The sequence below is a fragment of the Salvelinus sp. IW2-2015 genome, linkage group LG13 (assembly GCF_002910315.2).
Source record: "Salvelinus sp. IW2-2015 linkage group LG13, ASM291031v2, whole genome shotgun sequence".
In the NCBI taxonomy this organism is placed as follows: domain Eukaryota; kingdom Metazoa; phylum Chordata; class Actinopteri; order Salmoniformes; family Salmonidae; genus Salvelinus; species Salvelinus sp. IW2-2015.
The window spans coordinates 30542162-30556580 of record NC_036853.1 but is presented as its reverse complement, the minus strand read 5'-3'; the positions used below and the strand labels follow the sequence as shown (position 1 = coordinate 30556580).

The window sequence follows — 14419 nt, the reverse complement described above, 5'->3', positions numbered from 1 at the left end:
CGTGTGTGTGTGTGTGTGTGTGTTGTTGTGTGTGTGTGTGTGTGTGTGTGTGTGTTGTGTGTGTGTGTGTGTCGCTTGTGTGTGTGTATTGTGTGTGTGTGGTGTGGTTGTGTGGTATGTGTGGTTTTTCCGTTTGGCGGTTACTTAGCTGTGTGATTCCTCAGGCGCACATCATGTGCGTCACCGTCCTTTGCCAGACAGATGTGGATGTGCTGAGTAAGCCCGCCTCTGCGCCCACTCCAGTCTCAAGTCTGAGCCGTGCGAAGCTCCGTCACGGCCTCTATGTGATGTCAGACCATCACCTTCTTCTCACCACTACCTTCTTGCACATGATCTTGCTTCCAGTCGCCCACTACCTTGGTCTCCTCTTTGCTTGGCCGGCAGTATCCTGGCCTTCCTCCTCTGCTGTTATCTTCTCGCTCGTTGGCGGCTCTGTTGTGCAGCTAGGGACAGAGAGATGAAATGGCTGGTGTCATTTACCTGTAAGGTTACAGATCCCAATTTAGGTTATTGACAATGCGTACTCAGAGGTAGACAGGTGTTATATCTTCTCACTGTAAAACAGTAGCTGACCAGCAGCGTGGTCGTAGTGAGCATGCGGGCTCCAGTCTGTTACTGGCTCTCGATTGCTCCTCTTGTCCTGCGTCCCTTGAACCATTCTCGGAGCCAAATGCAACAAAGTGGGTGAACTCCTGAGTAGTGTGTCTCCATGACTCTTCGGATGCTGCGGTACTCACTCGGCGACGCATGACGGGACAGCTGATAGGACACAATAATGTGAAAGTTCTCGTAAATTTTTTAAAATATTATTAAGTATGACAAAGGGCATACTTATTTAAGGTATATATATTCTGTTAACTTACCAAGTTTTTAGGTTCCTTTTTTTGTTAATCCGTAGTATTACCGTAAATAGTGGGCCTGTATTAGCAAAGCGCAAACCCTGACACTTAGCTTCTGTGGTCTTCTCAAGTAGTTACAGGTGTTTACGGAGATCATCTACTCGGTGGTTGACAGATAGTGGTTATGCGCAGTGACCTTATAGACTTACCATGGTGGAGGTGAGTTGAGTTGATACGTGTGAGGTCACTTGGACATTAGTACTGCCCAGGAGATGAGACTCTTGATGTTGATGTAGAGGTTGATTCCACACAGACAGGTATGGCCTCACTAAGTACCTGCTCATCCTCCTGATGGACCACACAACCAGATTGGTGATTTAACATTCTCACATTCTAGTGTGTGCTTGTGTTGGCTCGTGTGTCATGTTGTCTTGTGTGCTCTGTGCTGCTCCGATGGTCTCGTCCTGTCCTCAATGATAACGTGGTGTAGTAAAGCTAGGTAGATAGATGGTGGTTTGTGTGTGTTGTGAGTTGTCCATGTGGTCTTGTGCGGTTGTCCTCCTCATGCATTGAGGAGTAGCTCTGGGTCACATGTGTTGTAGCGTCGCGTGAGTGTGTGATTGCTGTGCTATGCTTGATACAGAGGTGTAGCTGTGGGTTTGTGCGTGAGCACAGACTTGTGGAAGAGTCATGGATGCGTCGGGCGATTTAGTCCTCGCAAAGTGACACTGATGACAGTAAACGAAGCTCCCGCGTCCCAGGTCATGTGCTGGTGCGTTTCCAGCTAAAGTTATACTTCCTTGAGGTATTGGTGCTTGTTCTCGAATGCAAGGAGTGAACGGTTGGGTGATGGCACCCATGCACAAGACAGTAATACCCACAGACGCGGAGCCAAACCCCAGCAAATGTCCAGTACCTTTTGCGCGTTTTTACATGTGCCTCCGACACATCCTGCTACAACTCTCTAGTGTGCACTAGGAGGAGCGTTGTGAGAGCTCTTTCTATGTGTTTGCCCACTCTCTCTCACAGAGTGGTGGCCCTGTGTAGGAGAGTATACAAACAATCTGTTCGTATAGAGAGAACATGTCCACAATATAGTCAGTAGGTAAAACAATGCGACCGCTTAGTTGTGCTCGTGCTCAGCGAATCGAGAAACCAATAGATACAAGAGAGACAAATAGCAAGGGAGTGTAGATTGAAATGCCTACTAACACGCAGGGCCTGAGCTGAGGACGGGGACGTCAGGAGGAGAGTAGACGAGAGAAGATGTGCAAGGAGAGGCATAGATGAGAAAAAACTAGATACGGACGTAACAAAGGATGGAAGCCCAAGACAGTGAGAAGACTGACCCGAGAGCTTGTCGTGTACATTCATCTCGGACTTGCGTCCTTGTTTAAGGCCAGCCTACCAGAAGTCACACAGGGCCTACGTAGCCGAAATGCACATTCAGATAGCTCGGACTTCCTGGTACTATCTACGCAACCTACCTGTCAGGGATATAACAGAGAATTGCACGGGTCTGAGCCTCACCGATGTCTTCTATGGACTTGTTGACTAAGGTGACGTTGTTACCTTGGCTGTGCTTATTCTCCATGAATCGGCTCCTTTCTCTTTCTGTATGGAGGTTAAGGTTCAGAGGTCAATATCCCTATCAGGAAAGGGGCTGAAGTCATTGTATTTTCTATCTTCGATGAATACGATGCTTCACCATATTCCACATCGGATGTGAACCTACGCTTAGGTTCACCTAGGTGAGACGTACGCTCTTATGAAGAAATATGTTGATATTTTTAGAACTTAAAAGGTTCTTTAGTCTTGTCACCAATTGGAGAAACAGTTGAAGGAACCGTTTTTGGTGGCATTGTAGAACCCTTTGTTCCAGGAAAAACCCCCTTGGATTCCATGTAGAACCCTTTCTACAGAGAACCCCAAAAATTGTTCTACGGGGAACCAAAAGGACTGGCCTATCCTTATATTGGACAGGCCAAAGAAAACCCTTTTCGAACCCTTTTCTCAAGCCATGTACAGTCAAAAGTAGTCGGCATCTTATGCTCGACATTGGGTGTTTGAGATTATAACCTTGTACTAATTATATCTGTGGCTACTTCGAAAGATGCGACATGTCTTACCTCCAGCCTTTGAGTTAGTTCCAGCAGTTTTCAAGGGGCATGTTCTTCTATGCTGGGCCTGAGACCTTCTTAACTGGAATGTTCTACAATGCGCACTTCAGTCAGCTTATTTTTACTAGTTCATGGCCCTTCCTATGAAGAACTCTCGTGTACTGGGCAGCGTTTCTCCTTTTTTTTTCAAGCGGTGTGGCTTGGATACACTTGGTGATGCTGTTGGAGGAGCCACTCCACCTGGTCTGCAGTATGTGTACACATGTAGTGCATGGAAAATCAAAAGAAAGAGATAAGGTGCTCTAAAGGAACGGAATAAAGGGGGATGGAACGAAGATTGAGAACTTCATATCAAAATAACCATCACTCAGCCAAATTATGATAGCCTAGACTATGGCCTCTCGATTATATCACGGCCCCACGTGGCAAGCAGTTAGTCCTCTTGCGACTTCGTATACTATTGTTGTTCAATCGCTATCCAGAAATAATCAAATAGACGTGAATTCTTCTTCGAGAACAGACATCTCCATCTAAACTCGATCTTCTTCAGAGGCATGGAGTGGGAGGGTGTCTTCAGGAAGGGTCCTATCTCTGCTTTCAGTTTTATTCACCAGGTCCTTATCCTTCTCCTCCAGGGCACTCATCAGTTTCTGACTAGAGCAAGAAAACCAAACACAGTTTACCGAGACAACGACAGCTTTAGAGCAGAACCTGGAGAGGTAGAGTTCTCTCTGTTAGGCCCTGGGGAACCATTGGGACTGGATGAAGTGATATGTCGGGTTTCAGTTACGGGCCAGTCTCAGCAGGTCTTGGCAATTGGCAATTATACTTCCCTCAGGTACATAATGCAAAACAGATTAACAACACATAAATGGCTATTAACAGACTACACTCCACAAACATTAACAGCTCAAATCCGCTAGAAGCCAAGTCATGTTCTAGGAGACTCACCAAAACGAGATTATGTGCTCATTTCGAAGTGACACTTCTAGGTACAAGTGTATTTGAACTTCGAGTCTGTGTCCTAGAGGCGGCGCGAGAGAGTCTATCACACCGGTATTCATTTTCAGTCATCTGTCATGCAGAGCTCACTGTGCTCAATAGTGTGCAGTGCCAACCTGGGAATCAACTTACGAGCAGATCTATGGGTTTCGCCGTGTTTGCTCAGTCCTGTGAGGATAGTGTCAATGCTATGTACAATGTCTTTGCCACAGTCTGCCTTCATCATTGAGCGGTCGAAAATCATGCCAACTTAGCGGCGTGCTCGCCCTCCCACTGTGATTACGTTACCGCCTCTGGAGTTCCCTCTTGACTTTTACTAGCCCTTATGACCTTCTAGTTCTCTCGCGGTTTATCTCGTAGTAGCTCTCCACTTGAGCGTGTCGTTGGGAGTTATTCGTATAGAATAGATCTCGCAGTGATTTTCTGTTATCCCTCCACAGTTCAGAACACCAAGCGTCTGGCTCTCCTACTCTCATACTCAGGCCTTAGCGCCATCTTCGATGCATGGGTGCGTGATCGTGTATCGTCAGTCGTAACTCTCACATGATCGTGGTCCTGTTAGTCTCGCACTTCATGGCTGTGTACGTTGACTCCATGGAGATACACTCTGCGGTAGACAGAACGATTACAATCGAAATTCACATGGTTGTAGTATCAATGTAGAATCGCCATGGACTTAAGGTACAAGGTGTGCAATTAAAGTCAATCTACTCCCAATAGTGATGTGGCCATGACTTGAAATCATCCAGACAGTATCAAATTACTGTAACAGATCTAAGAGTGTCAGTCTATAGCCAAACAGAGCTACCTAAAGAAGATATGATATTAAGAGTGCGTGTCTCGAACACTCTCAATGTCTGTATTCATTACTTTCCACTTTACCTCAAGTTAATGCGGATGGTAGCGCTATGGTATCGTTCTCTTGTCTCAGTGCGTGTCTGTTTACAACCAGCATATGCACAGGACGGGATGAGGTCCCTATTACTCTTCAAGAGAGACTCTTGACTACTCGATATGATGCCTTCGATGGTCCGGTGGCGTGGAATCGTGCTTTGGTGAATACAACTCCATCTCATAGCGGAGATACGAACTGTAGAGAAAGGTAGCAGTCTATGGATCCACACACCCCACAGGCTCAGTCACAATCACACTTATTCAAACAATGTCACAATGCGTCTCCTCTCAGAAGGTTAAGAGTAATCGTGTATTAGATATGTGAAGTTGACTCTCGAGTCTCAGTTAAAGAAATATTTCAAACTGTCTCCTGGTGTGCTCGCACATACAGGGAGACTCGGTTCCTATCGTGGTGTTGAATGTGTTTGTGGTGTGTGTGGTGCTGTGTGTGTGTATATGCGCGTGTGTTGTATTGAGTTGGTGGTGTGTCAGTGTAGTGTGTGTTGTGTTGTCCGAGGTCGTGTGTTATGATTTGTGTGTGTTTTGTGTTAATAGTGAGTGCGTGCTTGAGTGTTGTGTGAGAGCATTATTTAGTGTATGCTCTCGCGCTACAGAGCATTCAACCCTTGGCTTCTATGAGGTCTCAACTCTCGGGGGTTCACTCCTCTGCGCTCAGTCGAGGAGCTGCGTGAATAACCTGCCTCCGGAGCTTCTCTTGAATACCCTGCACAACTGCTGCTCCATACGCTGCACTTGCTCAATAGCTCACAGGCTGTGATACTGCTCTCTGCCTAGACTCGGACAGTATGGTGCTATCTTTCTATAGTATCTTTATAACGAAGCTTTGTACACACAAGACCCAGTTCACTAGGAATCTCTCTTAGATAGACATCGTAAGTCCTATTTAGTATCATGCTACCATTATATAACTCAATATAGATAGTATCTACCAATAGTAATTACTTTGACTTAGCGCTCGTATAGCCTCCGGTTTATAACCCAGATTTATCAGTAGTTACTACATGACATATATGAGCTGAAGTTTTTTATATAGATAGCTTCATCAACATAGTTCCAAAGACTACCTGATATTTTAGCTGATTCAATCTTATAGTGTTGCGAGAAGTGCGATATAATTACAGGCGGTATTATAACTATATCTGGGTGCAAAGATCATCCTTTGATCTTAGAATAAGACTAGACATTGTTCAACACAGTGTTACTCAAATATCATTCACAGCCACATAGACGATGTGAAGTGCACATACACCGTAAACATCTATATGCTCCTCACTTCTATGTGTAGAAGAAGTATTCTACTTATAAATATATACACCTTACTCAACTGTCGACAAGAAATAAACTGTTAATAACAAACTGTGAGTCATGTCAAATACTATACTATCATGTCTGGAAAAAATAACGTAATTATGGAACTGATCCCATCTCAAATAACTCATTTATTTATACTACATGTCACCTTGGGGGGTTGGAATAACCACATTATGGTTATAACTATTTCAATATGGGTGCATAATAGTATATGCCAAATACGTGTGTATATTCATCTTATACATACTTTGAAACAGGTGAGATCAAAGATAATGATAACCTCACTAGGTAGTAGGACACAAAATATCTATAGGCTCATACTATTTACAAGCCATATGCACCTTGAGATGACACAAAAATAACGATCTCATAACTACATGTCATAATATAACACAGCTATAGCAAGTGTGAACCTAACACATTACTTGTCTATATATACAGTTCGATATGAATAGACATTGTACCAGTTCCTTTCTTGTAACCCTGACACCTCAATTCTAGATTACATTATAACTACATGTTCATCTAATACTGTGTCTCTAATCGAGGATAATCTAGACTGCTCATACTAATATACTGAGCGAGCTCTCAGATATACCCTACTCTTATTATAGCGTGACATCATGATCCAGTATACCGACTTCATAACATTACGACCATGTCTAACTAATCATCTATCAGAGCTACATTCGTCTCTCTCATATATCATAGATTCATGCATACTAAATAGGAGAGCTACTCTCGCGAAACTCCTATCCTTCATTCTTCAGTACTAAGACTTGATATTGAGCCATTCGAGTTAACATAGGAGATAACTAACAACACATATCTCTAGTATTGAATATAGAGAAAAGAAGAGAGAGACAAAACAAATCCCTAGAATAACCTACTATATTGCCCGTGTACGACTTATGTACCTGAACAAAAAAAAAAAATCGACTTCTCAGCTTCATTATCCCGACCACAGCAACAACAAGTGTGAGTAATATGAAATATTCCCAGGACAAAAATATACCATATGAATTATCCAGTATACATACATGTTTAATCTCTTATGTAGTACGTATATATATCTACACCTCGTCTCTAAGGACAAACCAAATATAGCATATTAGTCAATTAGAAGCTCCTACATGAATCATAACCTATTGCATGTGAGCTATGGAATAAATTAACGCATACCCTCTACAGGAGATACAATTCCTGGACTTACATAACAATGTATGATACTACTCTCGTCAGTACGCCCTCACAATGTTATAATACGTATAAAGTGATATTGCTATATAGGCATATCATGATGCTAGAATGCTGCTACGAACCTACAACACTGAGCAGCCTGTAGTACTCACATATATCTACTCTCCAACGACGATTTATCAGACATTTCCTCTCTCACAGCGTAGCCACCAACACAACACACACACCCAGCTCACACGTAATCTACACGTATTCATACAAGCTACCAAGCACACTCACACCAATTCCTCGCTAACATCGAACGAGCAAGACTGCTTCAGAGTCGAACAACTCCACCATCTATCACAATCCACCTAACCAACACCACATAGCTCACATCAACTACTCCACATACACACTACTTTTCAATACAACAGTACAAATACATCTATATTGATATGCATAACCACACGTCACGTGTTTTACATCACACATGCTAGGCACACTTAAAAACTAGCTCACTTCATCCATTCCTATCTATCTGACTCACAATCTAAACACATCATCACTACTCTACACCACATAACACACACTCTAAACTCAACACACCTACATCTAGACCACAAACCCACAATGTGAGCAGCACCAGAGATTATGAAGAATGCGAGACAGCTCAGTGGGACTAGCGAACGAAAGGTCCCACAAAGTATCCAGATCCCACACACACACACAGACAGACGACCACACACAGGCTAAACAGGCAAAACGTGCCACCTCAGCTGTGCGAGATAGAACCAAAACCATAGACAACACATAACTCTCAAAAGACACTACGCTCCCACTACAGAGAGAAACACAGAACAGTAGGCTGAGAGGTCCATCATCATCAAACGTCTCAACAGCTCGTAAAGATGTACCACGTGTTCCGCAACCCTAGGGCGAGTCTGTTGTGGGAATTGTGTTTGGTTTTGTTTATGGCGTTGAACCTCAGGTGGTGGAGTGTCAGTGTTCCAGAAGCGATCGGAGCAGTGCTATATATGCTTATGTTCATGTCAATTGATGCGAGGGAGGTGAAAACGTGTTTGCTTGGTTTACAATAATCCTATCTTACGTTGGCTAGTCTGCAAATCTGATCGCCCAAATGGAAGACGGGTGTACTTCTTCGACTAGATGATCAGAGTTTGCCAGAGCTGTTGATAGTGCACATTTTCTCAAAACGCACTATGTGAGACATAAGCGCTTACCAACTATAAGCCATAGACCACTATTACATTCATCTACTGAATGGTGCAGTGTAGTCGGTGCTACACGCGTCTCTGACAACACAAGACACTCAGGCAAGTTGAGATACAGGATAGTTGGCGGCTGAAGCTGCAAAGACTGTCTCACACGTTTAGGTTCATCACCAGCTCTATCTACCTTGTGGCATGATGAGGTGATAAAGATGCGTGAGATGAGTAAGATATCGTCCCCGTGGTCGAGAGACAGGTGTGGCTGAGATGTGCTTTAACGTAGTAATATCGAGTCATATATTGAGCTCTCGAGTGATGAATCGTGTGTGCGCGTGGCCTCTTGACCTTCGCGACACTCTGTCGACAACTATGCTGGGCCACGCTGGCTGCTTGTAGTCATGCCGTATCATATTGTTGCGTACTTTGTTAATTTTAAGCTTGTCCCTTCCTCTCTCTGTCCACCCCAGATTGCTGAAGAAGAGGGATGCACTCAACTCTTTTGCGTACCCGACGGGCATCGGGCTTCTCCACAGACTGGCAACGCATCAGGACACCCCTCCTTCATCCAGCCATCTGTAGTTAGTGTCGCGTGTCCAATGTACAGTTCTATAGGACAGTTTACCAACCCTTGAACTTTTTCCACATGTTTTCGCTCCCATTAGAGATAGTTACATCACTAATTATCAGAGAAGTAGAATTCAGATTATACTATTCTCTCCTTGAGCAAGTCTTTACACAGAAGCCTACTCTCCTCTTTCATAGATGTTTATAGTAAATACTCTACTCTGTCTCCATTCTTTAGAAGCGCGAGAAACACAACCACTCTAGCCTCATCAAGTAATCCTAAATAACGGAGTTAATGTCTACAACTTCGCCTCATCTGTTAGTAGAGTATCTATGATCAGAAAAAAGCACCTTATGGCTAGCCATTTGCACGCTCGCGTATTTGAAGTATGGGTAATATATGATCTGAATATATCTATAACCATATGCGTTTCAATATACACTATAGGACAAGATAATAAGTACCATTCTGTTCTTCTATCATCTTATAGTGCGATCACAAACAATATGAGCACATCACAACAGTCGGTCTCATAACATTTTAGAGAAGCCTGTGGAAATCAATTGCGACACAACAGCTAATTATTGTTAATATTTTCCTTTGTCTATGTTGATGGTCTTCCTAGTACATTATATTATCTAAGAAGCATGTGGACTTTAGATGCAACAGTGCTCACAAAGCGACACTGACATGAACGAGACCTAAGAGCACAACAGTCATTAATCCAACTCAACACGCGTCTGCGTGTGGAGGCAGAAGAAAATATTGGCCGTTCTGGTGGCGCTGTGGGGCCCATCAAGTGTGATGTCTCTTGAATCCTTGCTCCGGCGGCTGGAGAGAGAGAGGGGTGTAGAGGGCTTACCCGATTATCTCAGTTAGAAGGTATAATAGATGCTTGTAGGCTTATATGGACTCTTTTCTTATATGTAGAAGACTCTAGATCCCACTCATTCAGAAACACAATTATAAAACTCAAACTTATTAACCCACGTTAGGTAGTTGAGAACAAGTCTCATAATGAGCATAACTGCCTCTCGGACCTGGCCAAAAGACTATGAAAGACAAGAGAAAAGTATCTTCTAAGAGAGAGCAATTTGACTCAACAGACCAACAAACACCTGCAGTCTTGACCGTTGTGGACATCAAGTAACTGAATAATACCAAGCCAAAACTACATGACAAATGAAATAATTGGTTGAGGTTAGTGCTCAACTGTACCACAAAGGATGGGGACAAACATAATCACCCAGTTATTATAATCCATATACATTCATGCGAGTGTAAACAGTGCTTACTGGCACGAGACCGCTGACCACTGGGCTGAATATTATATACAACTGAGGTGCGCGATGTTAGGCTTCGAGATAAGAATAGTAACCCAATAGGATTATCAAGGCAGTATAAATTGTATATAGCTAGCTGGTATTGAGAGTAATTATAGAGCAGAAAGTGCAGAATGTGTATGTATCGTAGCATATGCGTGTGTGATGAATAATAAAGGTAGACGATCAGATATTGTGCAATGAGCCAGCGACAGAAATATAGTCAGAAATGAAGATACCCAAGGGTAGAGTGTGGGGATTGCAGGTAGTAGTGATTAGACGATGACTACTTTTACCTAGATTGTCTTGCCATCTCACAGCTGCAGCGACGATCATGGTGTGCGTTAGGGTGCATGGCCAAGGAGTAAAATCCCAAAATATAGTTCTATGATGAGTTTCAGTACGATATGTGTGGTTGTCAGGCAAATGGAGTCGTACATGCCTTTTTATACATAGCCAGCATATCAATTATTTGTCCAAGTCTCGAGCGTTTATTTTGCGGCGCAGAGCCAGAGAACTGGAAGGGAATATGATGCTCGAGCGCAAAGGAACAAGGTTTTTAGGTTGGCCTGCGAGCACTAAAAAGAAGAGTATGGTCAATCTACATATCCGTAGTGATACGCTGCTGCAGAGATAACGTGTGGTTGACTACGTATGTTGATAGTGGTGCGCGTTATATAGTTAGTATCCGTGTACCTAATGTATTAAACGAGAGTAGTATAAAGAGCGAAGATGAGACATATATTCACATCTTCCTACTCTGAGGCCAGGTATGATTTCATGGATAGAGATACCTAGAAAGCATGTGACCGTTGTGCAATCCTATGTAACTCATATGTCATGCTTTCTGGCACTGGCAATTACACATATGATCCTGCGACCGTGCACGGATTACATGCTAGTGGAAGGGCAGAACAAGCCTACTAGTTGAGCAATATAACAGGTTCGTTCTCGCAATTCCCTGTAGGCATATAGGTCTGCTTCCTCTAGCACAGGTGGGCAAATTATACATCTGTCTGTTCGGGTGCATTGGGTGTACTTCGCGTATACACTACTCGCTGGTAGAGTCGCACAGGTGAATCAGTCCTGCGTGCCAGTCATGTTGGCTGCCTCGTTGTGGAATGTCTGGATGCCCAGCTTATTCTCTTCCACGAAATGACACACCTTCTTCACTGACTGTGCCTCCCCGCGAGCTCTCGCGCTCCTAGCATATTAGTCAGTCCTACTTTTATGCGGGATAGTAGGGATCCTCTCCCGGTCACCTGCGGGTCCCCTATCACAGGTGAAGTTGAAGAGGCTCTTGCTATCGCGCGATATAGAGAGAAGAGGCCGGTTATGCCAGAGAAGAAGTGACTGAGGGTTAGAGCGATTGGAGATTGGTTTAATAATGAGTGCTGTAAGGCAGAGTTATACAGTTCTTATGAGGCTGAAATACACCTTATCCTGAAAATATTCTGTAGCGTGCTCTGCCAACAAGTGCAGCTCGTAGTGTTGCCTCCTAAAAACTCAGTCATCTCTGGTCCGTCCTTTTTATGCATACTAGCTTACTGGTTTCGGTAGAATAAGATGACGTAATATAAAAGAAACACATGAACACCTGCTAACCCTAACAAGTGTCAGAGGAGGAAAAAAGGGAAAGAAAAAGAGTAAGAGGATAGACATCTTACTTGTTGGCCAGGTTGATGCCAAGGGAGTTGGGTGGTGGCACCAGCAGACAGACAGAAGGTACCAGCATGTCCAGTCCTCCTGGTCCTGTCACCTGCCACTTACTGCGCTGGGAGTTGTCTTTCAGTATGCCCTCGTTGCCCTTTAGAATCACCTTCTATAGAGAGACATGCACAATGTTAGACAGGAGTGTGTGTGTGTGCATGTAGTTGTCTGTGTGCTGTCTCTTATACACATCTAGATGTGTATAAGAGACAGGTGTGTGTGTGTGTGTGTATGTGTGTGTGTGTGTACCTCTAGCTGTGTGATCCTCAGGCCACAGTCATGTGCTCCGTCCTCTGCCAGACAGATGTGGATGTGCTGAGTAAGCCCCGCCTCTGCCCCCTCCAGTCTCAGTCTGAGCTCGTGCAGCTCCGTCAGGCTCTGTGATGTCACCGACACCACCTTCTTCTTCACCACTACCTTCTTCACATGATCTTGCTTAGTCGCCACTACCTTGGTCTCCTCTTGCTTGGCCGGCAGTATCCTGGCTTCCTCCTCTGCTTTGATCTTCTCCTCGTTGGCGGTCTGTTGTGCAGCTAGGGACAGAGAGATGAAATGCTGGTGTCATTTACTGTAAGGTACAGATCCAATTTAGGTTATTGACATGTACTCAGAGTAGACAGGTGTATATCTTCTCACTGTAAACAGGTAGCTGGACCAGCAGGTGGTCGTAGTGAGCATGGGCTCCAGTGTACTGGCTCTCGATGCTCCTCTTGTCCTCGTCCTTGAACATCTCGGAGCCATGGCAACAGTGGGTGAACTCTGAGTAGTGTGTCTCCAGACTCTTCAGGATGCTGCGGTACTCCTCGGGACGCATACGGGACAGCTGATAGGACACAATAATGAAGTTCTCGTAAATTTTTTAAAATATTATTAAGTATGACAAAGGGCATACTTATTTAGGTTATATATTCTGTTATTACCATTTTTAGGTCTTTTTTTGTAATCCTAGTATACGTAAATAGTGGGCTGTATAGCAAAGCGCAACCCTGACACTTGAGCTAGTTGTGGTCTTCTAAGTAGTTACAAGGATGTGTTTACGGAGATTATGGTGGTGACAATGATAGTGGTTAGCGCAGTGACTTATAGACTTACCATGGTGATGGTGAGTGAGTTGATACGTGTGAGGTCCTGGACATAGTACTGCCAGGAGATGAGACTCTTGATGTTGATGTAGAGTTGATTCCACACAGACAGGATGGCCTCATAGTACTGCTCATTCCTGATGGACCACACAACACAGATGGTGATTTAATTCTCACATTGTGATAGTGTGTGTGTGTGTGTGTGTGTGTGTGTGTGTGTGTGTGCTGTGTGTGTGTGTGTGTGTGTGTGTGTGTGTGTGTGTGTGTGTGGTGTGTGTGTGTTGTGTGTGGTGTGTGCATGGGTGCGTGTGTTGTGTGTGTGTGTGTGTTGTGTGGTGTGTGTGTGTGTTGCGTGCGTGCATGCGTGCATGCGTGTGTGTGTGGTGGTGTTCTTACTTGTTTGGCCAGGTTGATGCCAAGGGAGTTGGGTGGTGGCACCAGCAGACAGACAGAGGCACCAGCATGTCCAGTCCTCCTGTCCTGTCACCTGTCCACTTACTTGCGCTGGGAGTTGTCTTTCAGTATGCCCTCGTTGCCCTTTAGAAATCACCTTCTATAGAGAGAACATGCACAATGTTAGACAGGAGTGTGTGTGTGTGCATGCAGTAGAGAGATAGAGAGAGAGAGAGAGAAGAGAGAGAGAGAGAGAGAGAGAGAGAGAGAGAGAGAGAGAGAGAGAGAGAGAGAGAGAGAGAGAGAGAGAGAGAGAGAGAGAGAGCTTGTGTGTACATTCATCTCGGACCTGGTCTTGTTTGAAGTCACACAGGGCCTGTACCATAACAGGACAACTGCTCTTCTCCCTTCAGGGTTACGTGGTCTGAGCCTCACGATGCTCTTGGACTGTTGACTAGGTGATGTACCATGGCTCTTATTCTCCATGATTCGCTCCTTCTCTTTCTGTTGGAGGTTAAGGTCAGAGGTCAATATCCCTATCAGAGGAAAGGGGGAGCAATTGTATTCTATCTTCACAAATGACTTCCTATTCCACACGTGTGAACTAGTTGTTCACCAGGGTGACTACACTCTTAGAAGAAATATGTATATTTAGAACTTAAAGGTTCTTTAGCTGTCAATTGGAGAACTCTTTGAAGACACGTTTTTGGTTGCATTAGAACCCTTGTGTTCGCAGGAAGAACCCCTTC

At 44.2% G+C, this 14419-nt stretch overlaps 1 protein-coding gene across 1 annotated transcript in view; it reads right to left on the bottom strand.

Annotated features, from left to right (window-relative positions):
• The window catches only part of LOC111971218 (desmoplakin-B), a 59049-nt gene that overhangs the window by 26909 nt on the left and 17721 nt on the right, over window positions 1-14419 (bottom strand). The window contains 7 exon segments of the mRNA XM_070446222.1: window positions 12445-12728; window positions 12832-13018; window positions 13288-13417; window positions 13678-13729; window positions 13732-13777; window positions 13779-13820; window positions 13822-13830. Of these exon segments, the coding sequence (XP_070302323.1) occupies window positions 12445-12728; window positions 12832-13018; window positions 13288-13417; window positions 13678-13729; window positions 13732-13777; window positions 13779-13820; window positions 13822-13830 (750 nt within the window).